We start from the raw sequence: 16178 nt of genomic DNA on the forward strand, positions 1-16178 counted from the left end.
AAACTATTGCCTTTGGAATGGATAAGCAATGAGATCCTGTTGTATAGCACTGGGAACTATATCTAGTCACTTGTGATAGAACATGATGGAGGATAATGTGAGAAAAAGAATGTATATACATATGTGGGACTGGGTCACCTTTCTGTACAGCAAAAAACTGACAGAACACTGTAAGCCAGCTATAATGGAAAAGTAAAAATCATTATAAATAAGAAAATAAAAATACATTTTAAAAAAGAGTATTTACCTTTTAGAAACACATGAAAACATTACACAGATGAAATGATATGATGTTGGGATTTGTTTCAAAATAACCTGGGAGACTGCAGATAGAGACTGGGGAGAAGGACAGATGAAATTAAAAGTTTTTAATTATGAAAACAGGTGATGGGTAGAGGGAGATTCATTACACCACTTTCTCTTTTCCACTGATAAGGTTTTTTTTTAATCCTACAGTTCATTAATTTCTTAGCTGTCCCTTCAAGCTGGTTATCATGGAATGTAAAACGATGATTTGTTAGACAACACACCTAAAAATGAAGGATAGTTTATATTACCTTTGTAAAAGTAACAGGGATGCTGGCATCCAACTGAATATGATCTGCAACCTCTGTAAACTGCTGCTGCTGCTTTTGCAATGTTTCCAGTAACCTTGTAATTTCTTGTTTTGCCAAAACAACTCTACAATCATCCTAGAAAAGATAGGATTTCTTTTAAACTTTTTAAAGAAATAATGAAAAAAGAGATATCACTGAAACTCCAGAAAAGCTCATTTAACATACAGTATTCAAAGTTACCTTGTATGTAAATTTGACTAAGATAATAATAATCAGCATTAAGAAATAATTTAAGAGCCCATCAATAGAAGAATGGATAAATTATAGTATATTCACAAATGCAGCACCACCACAATGATATTAAACCAGTTAAATGTGATGATATGAATTTCAAAAACATACAGTAAAAGAAGAAACAACATGAAAGTTTGTACTGTGTGATTCCAATAATTACCAAAACATGCAAAAACAAGATATACATTAGAAATCAGGACAGTGGTTTGTCCTTAGGAGGAAAGGCAGGTAGTTATTGGAAGAAAGTCTGAGGGGCTTCTGGGGTACTGGTAATGTTTTGTTACTTGATCTAGATGCTAGTTAAAATGTCCAGTTTGATTGAACATTCAGCCAGTTGAACACACATGTACTTATTTCTCTGAGTATGTGTAGTTTTTTTCTGGGGTTCCTGTGGTGACACAGTGGAAACAATTCTGACTACAATCCATGAGGATGTGGATTTGATCCCTGGCCTCGCTCAGTGGGTTGGGGATCCAGTATTACCGTGAGCCATGGGGTCGGTCGAAGACGCAACACAGATCCAGCGATGCTGTGGTATAGGCCAACAGCTGTAGCTCTCATTTGACCCCTAGCCTGGGAACCTCCATATGCCACAAGTGCAGCCATAAAAAAACAAAAACAAAAAAAAGTTTTTTAAATAATTTAATATATACATAAAATGGTCTTTTTTTTTAAAAGGAATAAATGTCAAATTGTGATATCTCCCTCTCACTCTACATTCCCAGGCCCTCTACTCAAAGTTAAGCACTTTCCAGTTTCTCAAATATTATTTCAGAAATATTCTATACATACACTAATGCATTATTTGTAAGACAGAGATCTCCCAACAATACGTAAGCCCCAAGAGAGGAGTGGTGGTGTCAGGTTTTTGCTCACTGTTGCATATACATACAAGGTGGTAATAATTTGGTTGTTCCAATTGCTGAGAACAGAAACACTGAAGTCATTCTTACCTTCTCCTCCCCTACGCCCCACATACAATCTGTCAACAAATCCTACTGGATATCTAGAATGAGGGCACTTCTAGCTCCCACTCTCCAACCTACTATTCTCTCTCACTTGAATTTCTACAATAGCCTCCTAACTACTGAACTCCTTCCTTCCATCTTTACCCTCCTTCAATATGTGTAAACATCAACCAGATCCTTTCAAGAAAGATCAAACCATTCTTGTGCTCAAAAGCCCACAATGGTTACCCCATTTCAATCAGCAAAAACTAAAGTTCTTTCAATGGCCCACAAGGACCTCCTTACATATAATTCCCTATCACCTCTAATTTTAGCTCCTATTAATCTATCCATCCCTTAATCTATTCCAGCCACAGTACGTCTTTGGTGTTCCTCAAATACATCAGGCATGTCGTTCTACACTCTTTGCTCTAACCGTTTCCTCAGCTGAAATCTTCTTCATCAGGGTATGAACTGCTTTCTTCACCTTCTTCCCCTTTAAGTCTTTGTTCAAATTTCACGTTCTCTCAATGATGCTTACCCTGACTACTTAAAAATGCAATCTGCTGTACCCCCACACGTTTCTTCTTCCCTTAGCCCTTATCACTTTTTAACATATTATGTAATTTACTTATTAGATATGATTATGGTTTATCCCTTGCAACAGTGATAATTCCACAAAATAATGGCTGTTTGCATGATTTACTGATACATCCCATGTTCTTAGAATATACATGGCATATAGTAGACATTCAACAAGTATTTGTTAAATAAATAAATCCTAATCATTCAGCTTTACGCTTTGAACTTAGATGATGCATCATTTTTGGGGGGAGGGGAGGAATGATTAAATTTTGTTCTCAAAATTGGTAATAAATATATGATATTCTATCTATTCCTCTCTTCAGTTGTCTCTGTGACAGGAACTTTTAAGATTATTGGTTCAGGTTAGGGTTCTGCGGCCAAAAAATCAAAACAAAACTAATAGTTTCATATGAAGAATGAATCCAACACCCCAATTTCATCTGCATTAACGTAGTGAGATAATACCCTGTCATTAACAATTATCTGCCACTTTGACAAAATGCTTCAGAAACTCTAAAATACTTCTAAATACTTGTAAGTGTTTCATGGGAGTTCCCACTTGGCATAGTGGGCTAACAATCCGGCTTGTCTCTGTGGAAGTACAATCAATCCCGAGCCTGAAGCAGTGCGTTAAGGATCTGGCATTGCTGCAGCTGTGGCGCAGATCGCAGCTCTGGCTTGGATTCAATCCCTGGCCAGGGAACTTCCGTATGCCTTGGGGGTTGGCCAATAAATAAATAAATATTTCAGTAACTATGAACATACTTTTTAACAAAATAAACATAAAATTACTTCCAAGTATTCACTTAAATCTTACTTAGGACATGATCCATTTCTAATTTTGCTGTGTAGCTTGGTAACCCATCAAGGGCTGAGCAATTATTTATTTAGTACTTTCTATCCAGGTACAAAGAACTTAAAGATACAAAGAGGCATCCAGTCAACATCTAGAAGGACAAATGTGCACACTGTATCATTAGGTTCAAATCAGGAGACAAAAACCACAATTATGTGAACAGAAAAAATTACCACGAAGAACAGTTAACTAGGTGTAGTTATGAACTGAGTAACTAAAATAGTAAAATGAACTCTGAGGTATCAAAGAGGAAACAACTATAGGAAATAGATACTGCCCTCAGAGATGGGGGAATAAAGGAGAAATGCTAAAATAATTAAAACTTAGTAACTTACAGTAGGGGCCCCTATAGTACAGCCAAAATTCAGATCTCTAAGGAAGGGGGTCTCCTTGTGCAAGCAGTGACATTCACAGGAACCCCAAGCAAATGAAAACCCACAGGAAACTGGCTCCATTTTCTAGCCTTTCTTTACTGTCCCCTATTGGTAGAGCCTAAACTAACATGGAACCAGCTGACAAAAGCAGATATGTGGTTTATAGAATTCCAGTCCCAGCATCAGAAAGCAGAGGACAGAAGATCAGGACTGGAGCTCAAGGACAACTTCATAAATTGTGTAAACATTAATGATTACAATTCAACACGAAAAGAACTAAAGGATTCAATAGGGAGGTGAGTATAAATACTCAATACTTATAGCCTAGCCACATTCATTTAAGTCTAGTCAGATATTTAAGAGAAAAAGCTCTAAAATGGTAAAAAGTTTAGCTCCACAATGATTTGAAATCAACACAATCACGAGCAATATATCAAAAGATGAGACAAACTTCAGCTTATCAGGAATTCCTTGGGCAATAATTAGCCTATGTCACACACTCATGAAGGCAGATCCAAAACAGTAATAAGTAAGACTGACTTTTTTCTTTTCTTTCCTTTTTTTTTTTTTTTTTTTTTTTTTGTCTTTTTAGGGCCATACCTGATGCATACGGAAGTTCACAGGTTAAGAGTCAAATCAGAGCTGCAGCTGCTGGCCCACACCAGCCACAGCAACACCAGATCTGAGCCACATCTCATGGCAATGCTGGATCCTTACCCCACTGAGAGAGGCCAGAGATCGAACCCGTGTCCTCATGGATACTAGTCAGGTTTGCTACCACTGAGCCACAACATGAACACCCAAGACTGACCTTTTCATTAGGATAACCTTAAATACAATTTAGTTTGAAAGCACATTATCTGCAAAGTGGGTAACAAATTGCCTATGATACCTCAACCTTCAAAAAAAAGGTTTTCTGTGACATAAAAGTTAAGAGCTACTCAATTAGAACAGAGATAGGTAGTACATTCTAGAAAAGCAAGCTTCCACCAAAAAAAAGAAAAAAAAAAAGCAAGAAAGAGGAACTTCAAAGAACAGCAAACATTTGAGCTAAACTTTGAAGAAGGATTTCCAGTATCAGAAAAGAGAGACAGAAGCACACCAAGATGAAAGAAGAGTAAGTACATGTTTGGCAAAGAAGGTTAAAGGGCTTGGGATGACTGAAAAATGACAAGAAGGTAGAGAGGTTCTAAAACCCATGGTTTTATGGCAGTAAGAAAACATGAAAGAAAGGACACTGATATGGCTAAATGGAGCAATTCGAGGTTAGAGACCATATCCTAAGCACAACATTAATGCCTCAGTGACACACAGTAATAACATGAAAATACTTTTAAAATTAATAAGATAGACTACTGTGTACCTCTGGTAATTATCTACTTAACCTTACAGATCCTTCTTCTTGGAGTTCCTGTTGTAGCTCAGCAGTAGGAACCTGACTAGTATACATAAGCATGTGGGTTCAATCCCTGGCCCTGCTCAGTGGGTTAAGGATACAGCATTGCTATGAGCTGAATAGGTCATAGATGAGGCTCAGATCTGGCGTTGCTGTGGCTTTGGGGTAGGCCAGCAGCTGCAGCTCCAATTTGACCCCTAGCCTGGGAAATTCCATATGCCTCAGGTGTGGCCTTGGAAAGAAAAAAAAAAAAAAAAAAAAAAAAATCAGAAAAACCAAATCCTCCCTCTTAAACTATGTCCAAATCATGTTTAAAAGTACTTACCAGAGCTCCCGTCATGGCTCAGTGGTTAACGAATCCGACTAGGAACCATGAAGTTGCAGGTTCGATCCCTGGCCTTGCTTGGTGGGTTAAGGATCCGGCATCGCCATGAGCTGTGGTGTAGGTTGCAGATGTGGCTCGGATCCCGTGTTGCTGTGGCTCTGGCGTAGGCCAGCAGCTAAGCTCTGATTTGACCCCTAGCCTGGGAACCTCCATGTGCTGTGGGAGCGGCCCAAGAAACAGCAAAAAGACAAAAAAAAAAAAAAAAAAGGTACTTACCTGTTGCAAGGTCTTTTCACAATGGAGACAGGCTGTTGACACCTGGGATAATAAAATAGTCATATCTTCTTGCTGCTGCCTAAGCCAAATCAGTTTTTCTCGAACATGAGCATCAACTACACTTAGAGCCATTTCTTCTTGACGACAAAGAGTTTCATGTAGATCAGAAAAATAAGCTCGGACACATGATCGGGCATTCTCTGCAGTACCTGGTACCTAAGGAAATAAAAATAAATTTTGTCTTTTTTTTTTTTCTTTTGTCTTTTCTAGGGTCGCACCCACAGCATTTGGAGGTTCCCAGGCTAGGGGTCTAAACAGAGCTACAGCGGTAGGCCTATACCACAGCTACAGCAACGTGGGATATGAACCGCGACTGTGACCTACACCACAGCTCGCAGCAAGGCTGGATTCTGAACCCACTGAGCGAGGCTAGGGATCAAACCCGAAACCTCATGGTTCCTAGTTGGATTTGTTAACCACGGAGCCATGACGGGAACTCCCAAAATAAATTTTAAAAAACTATAACCTTAACAAAGATTTTCTATGTGAAATGAAAATTTATACACCATCTACATCCTCAAAATTTCCAAAATTTGTATCTTCACATTAGATTTTCCCCTCACCCACAGCGTTTGGATATCCGACTGTTTAAAACACATCTCAAGCAACATGGAATACCTAATCTGCAGTCTCTCCCAACCCCAATCCTAGTTTCTTCCATCTCAATAAGTGGCAACTCTATCTTCGAGGTTGTCTAATCTAAAAAAATTGAAGTCACCCTTAACACTTTTCTTATGTCACTCACAACTAGTTCTTCGACAAATTCTGCTGTCTTCAAAATATATTCACAATCTGATCATGCCTCACCACTTCCACCTCTATCAACCTGATCCACTATCATCTCTCACCTGATTATGAGAACAGACTTCTAATCGGTTTCACTAGACCTATCTCTGCCCCCATAATGTATTCTCTACCCAGAAGCGAGACTAATTCTTTCTAAATATTAAGTCAAAACAATAACTATTCTGTCACTCAAAACTCTTCAGTGGTTTCCCACTCCACTCAGAGTAAATGGCCAAGACCTTTTTGGGGGATGTTCAAGGACAGATTCCCTGGAGAGGGGACATCTGAGCAAAAACTGAAGGAGGTAAGAGAGGGAACCACATGAATATCTTGAAGAAGAGCATTCCTGATGGAAAGAACAGCAACTGCCTATAAGGCCCTTTCCAACTTCAACTCCTGCTATGCTCCCCATCAATCATTCTATCTTAGATCCACTCAGCTCCTACAGTTTCATAAGCACACCAGGGACACTCGAACTTCAGAGCCTTTGTACTTGCTCGTCTCCCTGCCTAAAATGCTCTTCCCCCAAATATTAGCACAGGTGCCCTTCTCATCTCCTTTAGGTCTTTGCTCAGTGCCCCTTCTCAGGAAGCCTGTCTGCAAACACTCCATATAAAAGTGCATTCTCCCTTTCCCTTATTTTTCTCCAAAGCACCTAACATACTTCTGCTCTAAGTATTTTACTTAAGTATTGTCTTTCTCGATCAGTAGAAATGAAAATGAAGAGGTCATAAAATCACTCCCTACAAATAAAAGTCCAGGACCAGATGGCTTCACAGGTGAATTCTATCAAACGTATAAAGAGGAATTGGTGCCCATCCTCCTGAAACTCTTTCAAAAGGTTGAAGAAGAAGGAATACTCCCAAAGACATTCTATGAGGCCACCATCACCCTCATTCCAAAACCAGACAGAGATACCACCAAAAGAGAAAACTATCGCCCAATACCACTGATGAATATAGATGCAAAAATTCTCAACAAAATCTTAGCCAACCGAATCCAACAACATATCAAAAAAATTATACACCATGACCAGGTTGGGTTCATCCCAGGTTCACAAGGATGGTTCAACATACGCAAATCAATCAGCATTATACACCACATTAACAAAAAAAAGGTCAAAAATCATATGATCATCTCAATAGACGCAGAAAAAGCATTTGACAAAGTTCAACATCCATTCATGATCAAGACCCTCGCCAAAGTGGGTATAGAGGGAACATTCCTGAATATAATCAAAGCCATTTATGATAAACCCACAGCAAATATAATACTCAATGGGGAAAAACTAAAAGCCTTCTCACTCAAATCTGGAACAAGACAGGGATGCCCACTCTCACCACTGCTCTTCAACATAGTTTTGGAAGTCCTAGCCACAGCAATTAGACAAACAAAAGAAATAAAAGGCATCCATATAGGAAGAGAAGAGATAAAACTGTCACTATATGCAGATGACATGATACTATACATAGAAAACCCTAAGGACTCAACCCAAAAACTACTTGAACTGATTAATAAATTCAGCAAAGTAGCAGGATATAAGATTAACATTCAGAAGTCAGTTGCATTTCTGTATACCAGCAATGAAATATTAGAAAAGGAATACAAAAATACGATACCTTTTAAAATTGCACCTCACAAAATCAAATACCTCGGAATACACCTGACCAAGGAGGTAAAGGACCTATATGCCGGGAACTAGAAAACTTTAATCAAAGAAATCAAAGAAGATGTAAAGAAATGGAAAGATATTCCATGTTCCTGGATTGGGAAAATCAATATTGTAAAAATGGCCATACTACCCAAAGCAATCTACAGATTCAATGCAATCCCTATCAAATTACCCCTGACATTTTTCACAGAACTAGAACAAACAATCCAAACATTTGTATGGAACCACAAAAGACCCAGAATCGCCAAAGCAATCCTGAGAAACAAAAACCAAGCAGGAGGCATCACTCTCCCAGACTTCAAGAAATACTACAAAGCCACAGTCATCAAAACAGTGTGGTACTGGTATCAAAACAGACAGACAGACCAATGGAACAGAATAGAGAATCCGGAAATAAACCCTGACACCTATGGTCAATTCATCTTTGACAAGGGAGGCAAGAACATCAAATGGGAAAAGGAAAGTCTATTCAGCAAGCATTGCTGGGAAACCTGGACAGCTGTATGCAAAGCAATGAGACTAGAACACACCCTCACACCATGCACAAAAATAAACTCCAAATGGCTGAAAGACTTAAATATACGACAGGACACCATCAAACTCCTAGAAGAGAACATAGGCAAAACACTCTCTGACATCAACATCATGAACATTTTCTCAGGTCAGTCTCCCAAAGCAATAGAAATTAGAGCAAAAATAAACCCATGGGACCTCATCAAACTGAAAAGCTTTTGCACAGCAAAGGAAACCCAAAAGAAAACAAAAAGACAACTTACAGAATGGGAGAAAATAGTTTCAAATGATGCAACCAACAAGGGGTTAATCTCTAGAATATATAAACAACTTATACAACCCAACAGCAAAAAAGCCAATCAATCAATGGAAAAATGGGCAAAAGACCTGAATAGACATTTCTCCAAAGAAGATATACAGATGGCCAGCAAACACATGAAAAAATGCTCAACATCACTGATTATAAGAGAAATGCACATCAGAACTACCATGAGATACCACCTCACACCAGTCAGAATGGCCATCATTAATAAATCCACAAATAACAAGTGCTGGAGGGGGTGTGGAGAAAAGGGAACCCTCCTGCACTGTTGGTGGGAATGTAAACTGGTTACAGCCACTATGGAGAACCGTTTGGAGATACCTTAGAAATCTATACATAGAACTTCCATATGACCCCACAATCCCACTCTTGGGCATCTATCCGGACAAAACTCTACTTAAAAGAGACACGTGCACCCCCATGTTCATTGCAGCACTCTTCACAATAGCCAGGACATGGAAACAACCCAAATGTCCATCGACAGATGATTGGATTCGGAAGAGGTGGTATATATACACAATGGAATACTACTCAGCCATAAAAAAGAATGACATCATGCCATTTGCAGCAACATGGATGGAACTAGAGAATCTCATACTGAGTGAAATGAGCCAGAAAGACAAAGACAAATACCATATGATATCACTTATAACTGGAATCTAATATCCAGCACAAATGAACATCTCCTCAGAAAAGAAAATCATGGACTTGTAGAAAAGACTTGTGGCTGCCTGATGGTAGGGGGAGGGAGTGGGAGGGATCGGGAGCTTGGGCTTATCAGACACAACTTAGAATAGATTTACAAGGAGATCCTGCTGAATAGCATTGAGAACTTTGTCTAGATACTCATGTTGCAACAGAAGAAAGGGTGGGGGAAAAAATGTAATTGTAATGTATACATGTAAGGATAACTTGACCCCTTGCTGTACAGTGGGAAAAAAAAAATAAATAAATAAAAAAATAAAACTATCAACCGTATAAATATTAAGAAAAAAAGTATTGTCTTTCTCCCCACATTAGAATGTAAACACTGCAAAAGCAAATACTTCTGAGTCATATACTGGTGTCTCCTTAGCTAGAACAGTGCCCAGCACTCAGTGTGCGTTCAGTAAATATTTACTAAGGTAATAAATAAAATATTCCCACTCTAGGAATTCCCATCGTGGCACAGCGGAAACAAGTCCGACTAGGAACCATGAGGTTGCGGGTTTGATCCCTGTCCTCGCTTGGTGGGTTAAGGATCCAGCATTGCCATGAGCTCGAAGATGCAGCTCAGATCCCTCATTGCTGTGGCTCTGGTGTAGGCCAGCAGCAACAGGTCCGATTAGACCCCTAGCCTGGAAACCTCCATATGCAGCAGGTGCAACACTAAAAAAAAAAAAAAAAGATAAAAGACAAAAAAAAAAAAAAAAAAAAAAAAAAATTCCCAATCTAGCACAACACTATCCAATAGAATTTTCTGTGATGACAGGCATGTCCTCTATCTGTGCTAACACAGTAGCCACTAGCTACGTGTACCTAAAATGTGCTGAAAATGTAATAATTCAGTAAAATACAAAATTTGCTTCCTCATGAGAAAGCAAATTTTGTATTTTACTGAATTGTTAAATAAACCTCGACAGCCACATGAGGCTAATGGCTACTGTATTTTATAAGAGCAATTCTAGCATTATTCCCCAATGATAGCTTTAGCTCTGTTTACCAAAGAAAGACGCTGTATTTGTCTGTCCCTATATTTTATATACCAATCTGAAAATATCCCTTTTTCCTCTATAACTAAATAAATTTTTCTTTTTGTCTTTTTTTTAAGGCCACACCCGTGGCATATGGAGGTTCCCAGGCTAGGGGTTGAATTGGAGCTGTAGTCACTGGCCTACACCACAGTCATAGCAATGCCAGATCCAAGCTGCATCTGCAAACTACACCACAACTCACAGCAATGCTGGATCCTTAACCCACTGAATGAGGCCAGGAATTGAAAGTGTGTACACATTGATACTAGTCAGATTTGTTTTCAGTGAGCCATGATGGGAACTCCCTCTATAATAAAATTTTTTAAAGCACCTACCACTACCTCCTAAATTCCTTCTTTCTCTTTATAGCCAAACTACCCTAAAAGTTAGACACATACACTTCCTAACACCCATGCATCTTCAATTCACAGGAGGGTCATCTCTGCTTATTTCACAGAAATAACAAATTCAACACCTAAATTAAACTTAGCACCTTGGTCTCATTATCACTTCCCAAAATTCTTCCTCCTCCCTCATTACTACACAATATCACCATCCACCAAGTTGGGCAAGGGAGAAACCTAGGCATCATGTCTGATCCCCCAGTTACCTATCCAATCAATAGTATCAATCACTAAAACCTACCTATTCTACCTCTTTAAAAACACAAGTATGTCTACTTCTCCTGATTCTCACTTCTTTAAGATGATGAGCCATAAACATCTCTAAAGTAGATAATTTCAGCAACCTCAGCAGAGGTCTCCTTGCTTCCAAGCTTGTTGATCCTCCATTTCATTTTCTATATTAAAGAGCAACCCTTGTTAATGCAAATCTGATTACGTTATTCCTGTGCCAATTCTTCAATGACTCATTACGGTCCTTAAAATAAAGTCCAAACTCTTTAATGTGTCTAACACGATCCCCCAGCATGGTTTGGCCCTTAACTCTCTAAAACCTTTTCTTGCCATGCCCCACCACAATACTCAAAGCTTCAACCATAGTAAACTTAGTTAAATTTCTACAATATGTCCAATTCTCACTTCCAGGCATTTTAACATATGCTTCCCTCTCTAGAACAACTCACTCCCACCCTAGTCTTCTCCCTAATTCCTACAAATCTCAGCTTAGAAATCACTTCTTCTAGGAAGCCTTCCCTGACTCACCTAAATTATTGCCATTCTTATGCACACTGCCAGGGCAGCAGGCTGTATATCCCCACAAAGTAAACAATTACCACACTTGAAACTGTCCCTCTTCCATGATGGATTATATGTATCATAAAGACAGAGGCTTTTTTAAAAACTTATTTCCAGTCACTAGTGTGGTACTGGCACAATGTAATTGCTCAATAAATACTAGAAGGTGAAAAGGTGAGAAGGAAAAGGTGTAAGGAAGAAAAAAACCCGTACATGTTCTGTGTGGGCCATTCCAATTCCATCTTCCACTATTTGTTCTCCTCCTTCAATGTGCTGAACAATTCCAACTAATTTTCTGGAATAATCTGAGATTTCTTCAGTGAAGGTCCGTATGCAATGAGCCATATCTAAAATTGATGCTCGGATCTGGTTAGCTTCTGGTTCCAACACTGAATGCTATAAGATGCAACATAATTACAGAAAAGAACTCATAGTATTGATTAATGATACAAAACACTACTTAAATCACTATTAATAAAAAAAGAAAGCATCAGCTGCAATTGGCTTTTATAACATATTTACAAAAAACACAGCATAATACTAACTTGCCTTCACCCCAAAACTATATATCCTTCAAATAAATAATTTGAAATGTGGAAGTTCATGTATCACTAAATAAGAATCCAAGAGACTCTCTCTAAACTTTCATCACAAGCATTAGTTTAACAGACATAAATATTATCAAAACAATCCAGTGGATTACAAAAATATGCACACAAATAAAAGAACTTTTGTTTCCTGCTGGAAAGCCATTTTTCAATAAAAAAAGAATCATGAGACCTCTCAGAAATTTTCATTATGACATTCAGAAAATAAATCACTCATTTCTTTTCACTCTACCAAGCTGTACTCATTCATCGTTTAGATGTTCTTCAATCTCTACTCATAGCATAAACAGCCAATAAAATGAAAATAAACGGTGAACTTCTAAAGTAGGTAGAGTCATCATTTAACTATATTCATACCTTGTGACCTTGGTGTTTTCCATATTCTTTGCAGACACAGCACATGAGTGGACTGGTTTGACAGCCATCTTCCAAGCAAACAAACTCAATGGCATGCACCTGATGCTGACAGCACATGGTTTTCTCATGAGGTTTATCAGCCAGAGGCACTCTCCTGTGCTTTGCTAATGTCTTTGTAGAGTGAGTAACTTGAGAACATTCTGAGCACAAGTGAGTTGCACATACAGTGCAATATACAGATGCAATGTGAGCTTCATCTTCATCACAACGAATGATACTCTGACAAACAAAAAAAGTGATGTATTAAAACTAAATTTCAATAACTATAACAGGACAAATTTTGAAATATAAAAGCCCATACTCTCTTTTTTATATTTTTTTATTTTTTTGGCTGCACCCAAAGCACATGGAAGTTCCCAGGCCAGAGATGGAACAAATCTGTGCCTCAGCAATGTCCAGAGCTGCTGCAGTGACAACACCAGATCCTTACTCCACTGTGCCACAAGGGAACTCCCATTATCATTTTTTTTTAGCTGACCATCCTTTAAATATAAGAATATACTGGTAATTAAGTACAAAGGTGATTTGCTACTCCTTTCTATAGCTGAGAAGCTATTTCCAAAATTGATTTTTAATATATGCTATGAATTTGAGGTCAAAAATAAATCTATTGTTACAGATTCAGTCAGTGCAAAGACAGCTACTGCAAAATCCCCTCATTTTACACGAAGGAACTGACAACAGAGGTTAGAAGTCTTTCTTTTTTTTTTGGCTGTGCCCACGATATGCGGAAGTTCCAAGGCCAAGGATGGAAACTGAGCTACCGCACTGACAATGTCAAATCCTTAACCTCTAAGGCACCAGGCAACTCCTAGAAGACTTTTTTAGACTGAAAAAATTGATATTAAATACAGCACCACTGCTTTAAATATTACTTGTCAAGATACTATGTAGAAGAAGAAAAGAACAAATGCTATTTAGATAACTAAGCAGAGTCTTTTTTTTTTTTTTTTTGGCCACACCCATGATAGGTGGACGGATGTTCCCACGCCAGGGATGGAACCTGCACCACAGCAGCAACCCAAGATGCTGCAGTGACAGTGAAGGATCCTTAACCCACTGTACCACAAGATAACACCACAAGTGAAGGTTTTAAAAACACTGATGCCAAGGAGTTCCTGCTGTGCTTCAGTGAGTTAAGGATGCAATGTTGACTCTGTGGCAGCATGGGTTCAATCCACAGCCTGGAACAATGGGTTAAGGACCCAGTGTTGCCATAGTTACAGCATAGGTTGAAACTGCATCTCAGACTCAATACCTGGCCCCAGAACATACATTTGCCGTGAGTACAGCCTTAATTAGAAAAAAGCATAAATGAAATCATATCAAGCATCTTTTCTGACCACAACACTATACAACTGGAAATCAACAAGAAAAAAACTGCAGAAAACACAAACATGTGGAGACTCAACAACATGCTACTAAACAACCAATGGATCACTGAAGAAATCAAAGAGGAAATTAAAAAATACCTAGAAGCAAATGACAACGAAGAGACAACACTCCAAAACCTATGGGATGCAGCAAAAGCCATTCTAAGAGGAAAGTTTACAGCAATACAAGCCCACCTCAGGAAATAAGAAAAAGCCCAAATAAACAAGCTAACTTTACATCTACAGCAGCTCGAGAGAGAACAGACAAGACCTAAAGTTAGTAGAAGGAAAGAAATCATAAAGGTCAGAGCAGAAATCAATGAAACAGAAATGAAGAAAACCATAAAAAAAAACCAATGAAACAAAAAGCTGGTTGTTCGAAAAGATCAACAAAACTGATAAACCCTTAACCAGACTTATCAAGAAAAAAACAGAGAGGACTCAAATCAATAAAATTAGAAATGAAAAACGAGAAGTAACAATGGACATCACAGAAATACAAAGGATCGTAAGAGACTACTATATCCAACTATTCACCAATAAAACAGAAAACCTAGAAGAAATGAACAAAATCTTAGAAAAGTACAATCTTCCAAGACTAAACCAAGATGAAATAGAAAAGATGAACCAATCAATCACAAGTAAAATTGAAAGTGTGATTAAAAAACATGCAACAAACAAAAGTCCAGGACCAGAGGGCTTCACAGGCGAATTTCTATCAAACATTTAGAGAAAAACTAACACCTATCCTTTTGAAACTATTTCAAAAAAAAAAATGCAGAGGAAGGGATACTCCCAAACTCATTCTATGAGGCCACCATCACGCTGATACCAAAACCAGACAAAGATACCACAAACAAAGGAAACTACAGGCCAATTTCACTGATGAACATCGATGCAAAAATCCTCAACAAAATCCTAGCAAACCGCATCCAACAATACATTCAAAGGATTGTACATCATGATCAAGTGGGATTTATCCCAGGGATGCAAGCGTTCTTCAATATCCTCAGATCTATCAGTGTGATACACCACATTAACAAACTGAAGAATAAAAACCATATGATCCTCTCAAGAGACACAGAAAAAAGCCTTTGACAAAACCCAACACCCATTTCTGATAAAAACCCTTCAGAAAGTGGACATAGAGGGAACCTACCTCAACATGATAAAGGCCATATGTGACAAACCCACAGCGAACAGCATTCTCAATGGGGAAAAGCTCAAAGAATTCCCACTGAGATCAGGAACAAGACAAGGATGTCCACTCTCGCCACTACTATTCAACATACTTTTTTTGCAAGTCCTAGCCACAGCAAGCAGAGAAGTAAAAGAGATAAAAGGAATCCAGATTGGAAAGGAAGAAGTAAAACTATCACTATTTGCAGATGACATGATGCTATACCTAGAGAATCCTAAAGACTCTACCAGAAAACTGTTAGAGCTCATCCATGAATTTGGCAAAGTCACAGGATACAAAATAAATACACAGAAATCAACTGCATTTCTTTATACTAACAATGAAAGATCAGAAAGAGAAATCAGGGAAGCAATCCCATTTACCATCACATCCAAAAGAATAAAATACCTAGGAGTAAACCTATCTAAAGAGACAAAAGACCTGTACTCTGAAAACTATAAGACACTGATGAAAGAAATCAAAACGACACAAATAGATGGAAAAACATACCATGCTCGTGGATTGGAAGAGTTAATATTATCAAAATGACTATACTACCCAAGGCAATCTACAGATTCAATGCAATTCTTATCAAATTACCAAGGACATTTTTCACAGAACTCAAACAAAATATCTTAGAATTTGTTTGGAAGCACAAAAGACCCAGAATAGCCAAAGACATCCTGAAAAAGAAAAATGGAGCTGGAG

General features: G+C 38.2%; 1 protein-coding gene across 6 annotated transcripts in view; it reads right to left on the minus strand.

Annotated features, from left to right (window-relative positions):
- The window catches only part of TRIM23 (tripartite motif containing 23), a 42953-nt gene that overhangs the window by 13216 nt on the left and 13559 nt on the right, over positions 1-16178 (minus strand). For all 6 annotated transcript variants that reach the window (XM_003134013.5, XM_003359790.5, XM_005672494.3 and 3 more), the window contains 4 exons: positions 12858-13136; positions 12106-12288; positions 5611-5826; positions 558-692 (listed from right to left, as the gene is read on the minus strand). In XM_003134013.5, the coding sequence (XP_003134061.2) occupies positions 558-692; positions 5611-5826; positions 12106-12288; positions 12858-13136 (813 nt within the window). The remainder of the gene's footprint in view (positions 1-557; positions 693-5610; positions 5827-12105; positions 12289-12857; positions 13137-16178) is intronic.

This window comes from Sus scrofa, chromosome 16, assembly GCF_000003025.6.
Source record: "Sus scrofa isolate TJ Tabasco breed Duroc chromosome 16, Sscrofa11.1, whole genome shotgun sequence".
NCBI classification, from domain to species: Eukaryota; Metazoa; Chordata; class Mammalia; order Artiodactyla; family Suidae; genus Sus; species Sus scrofa.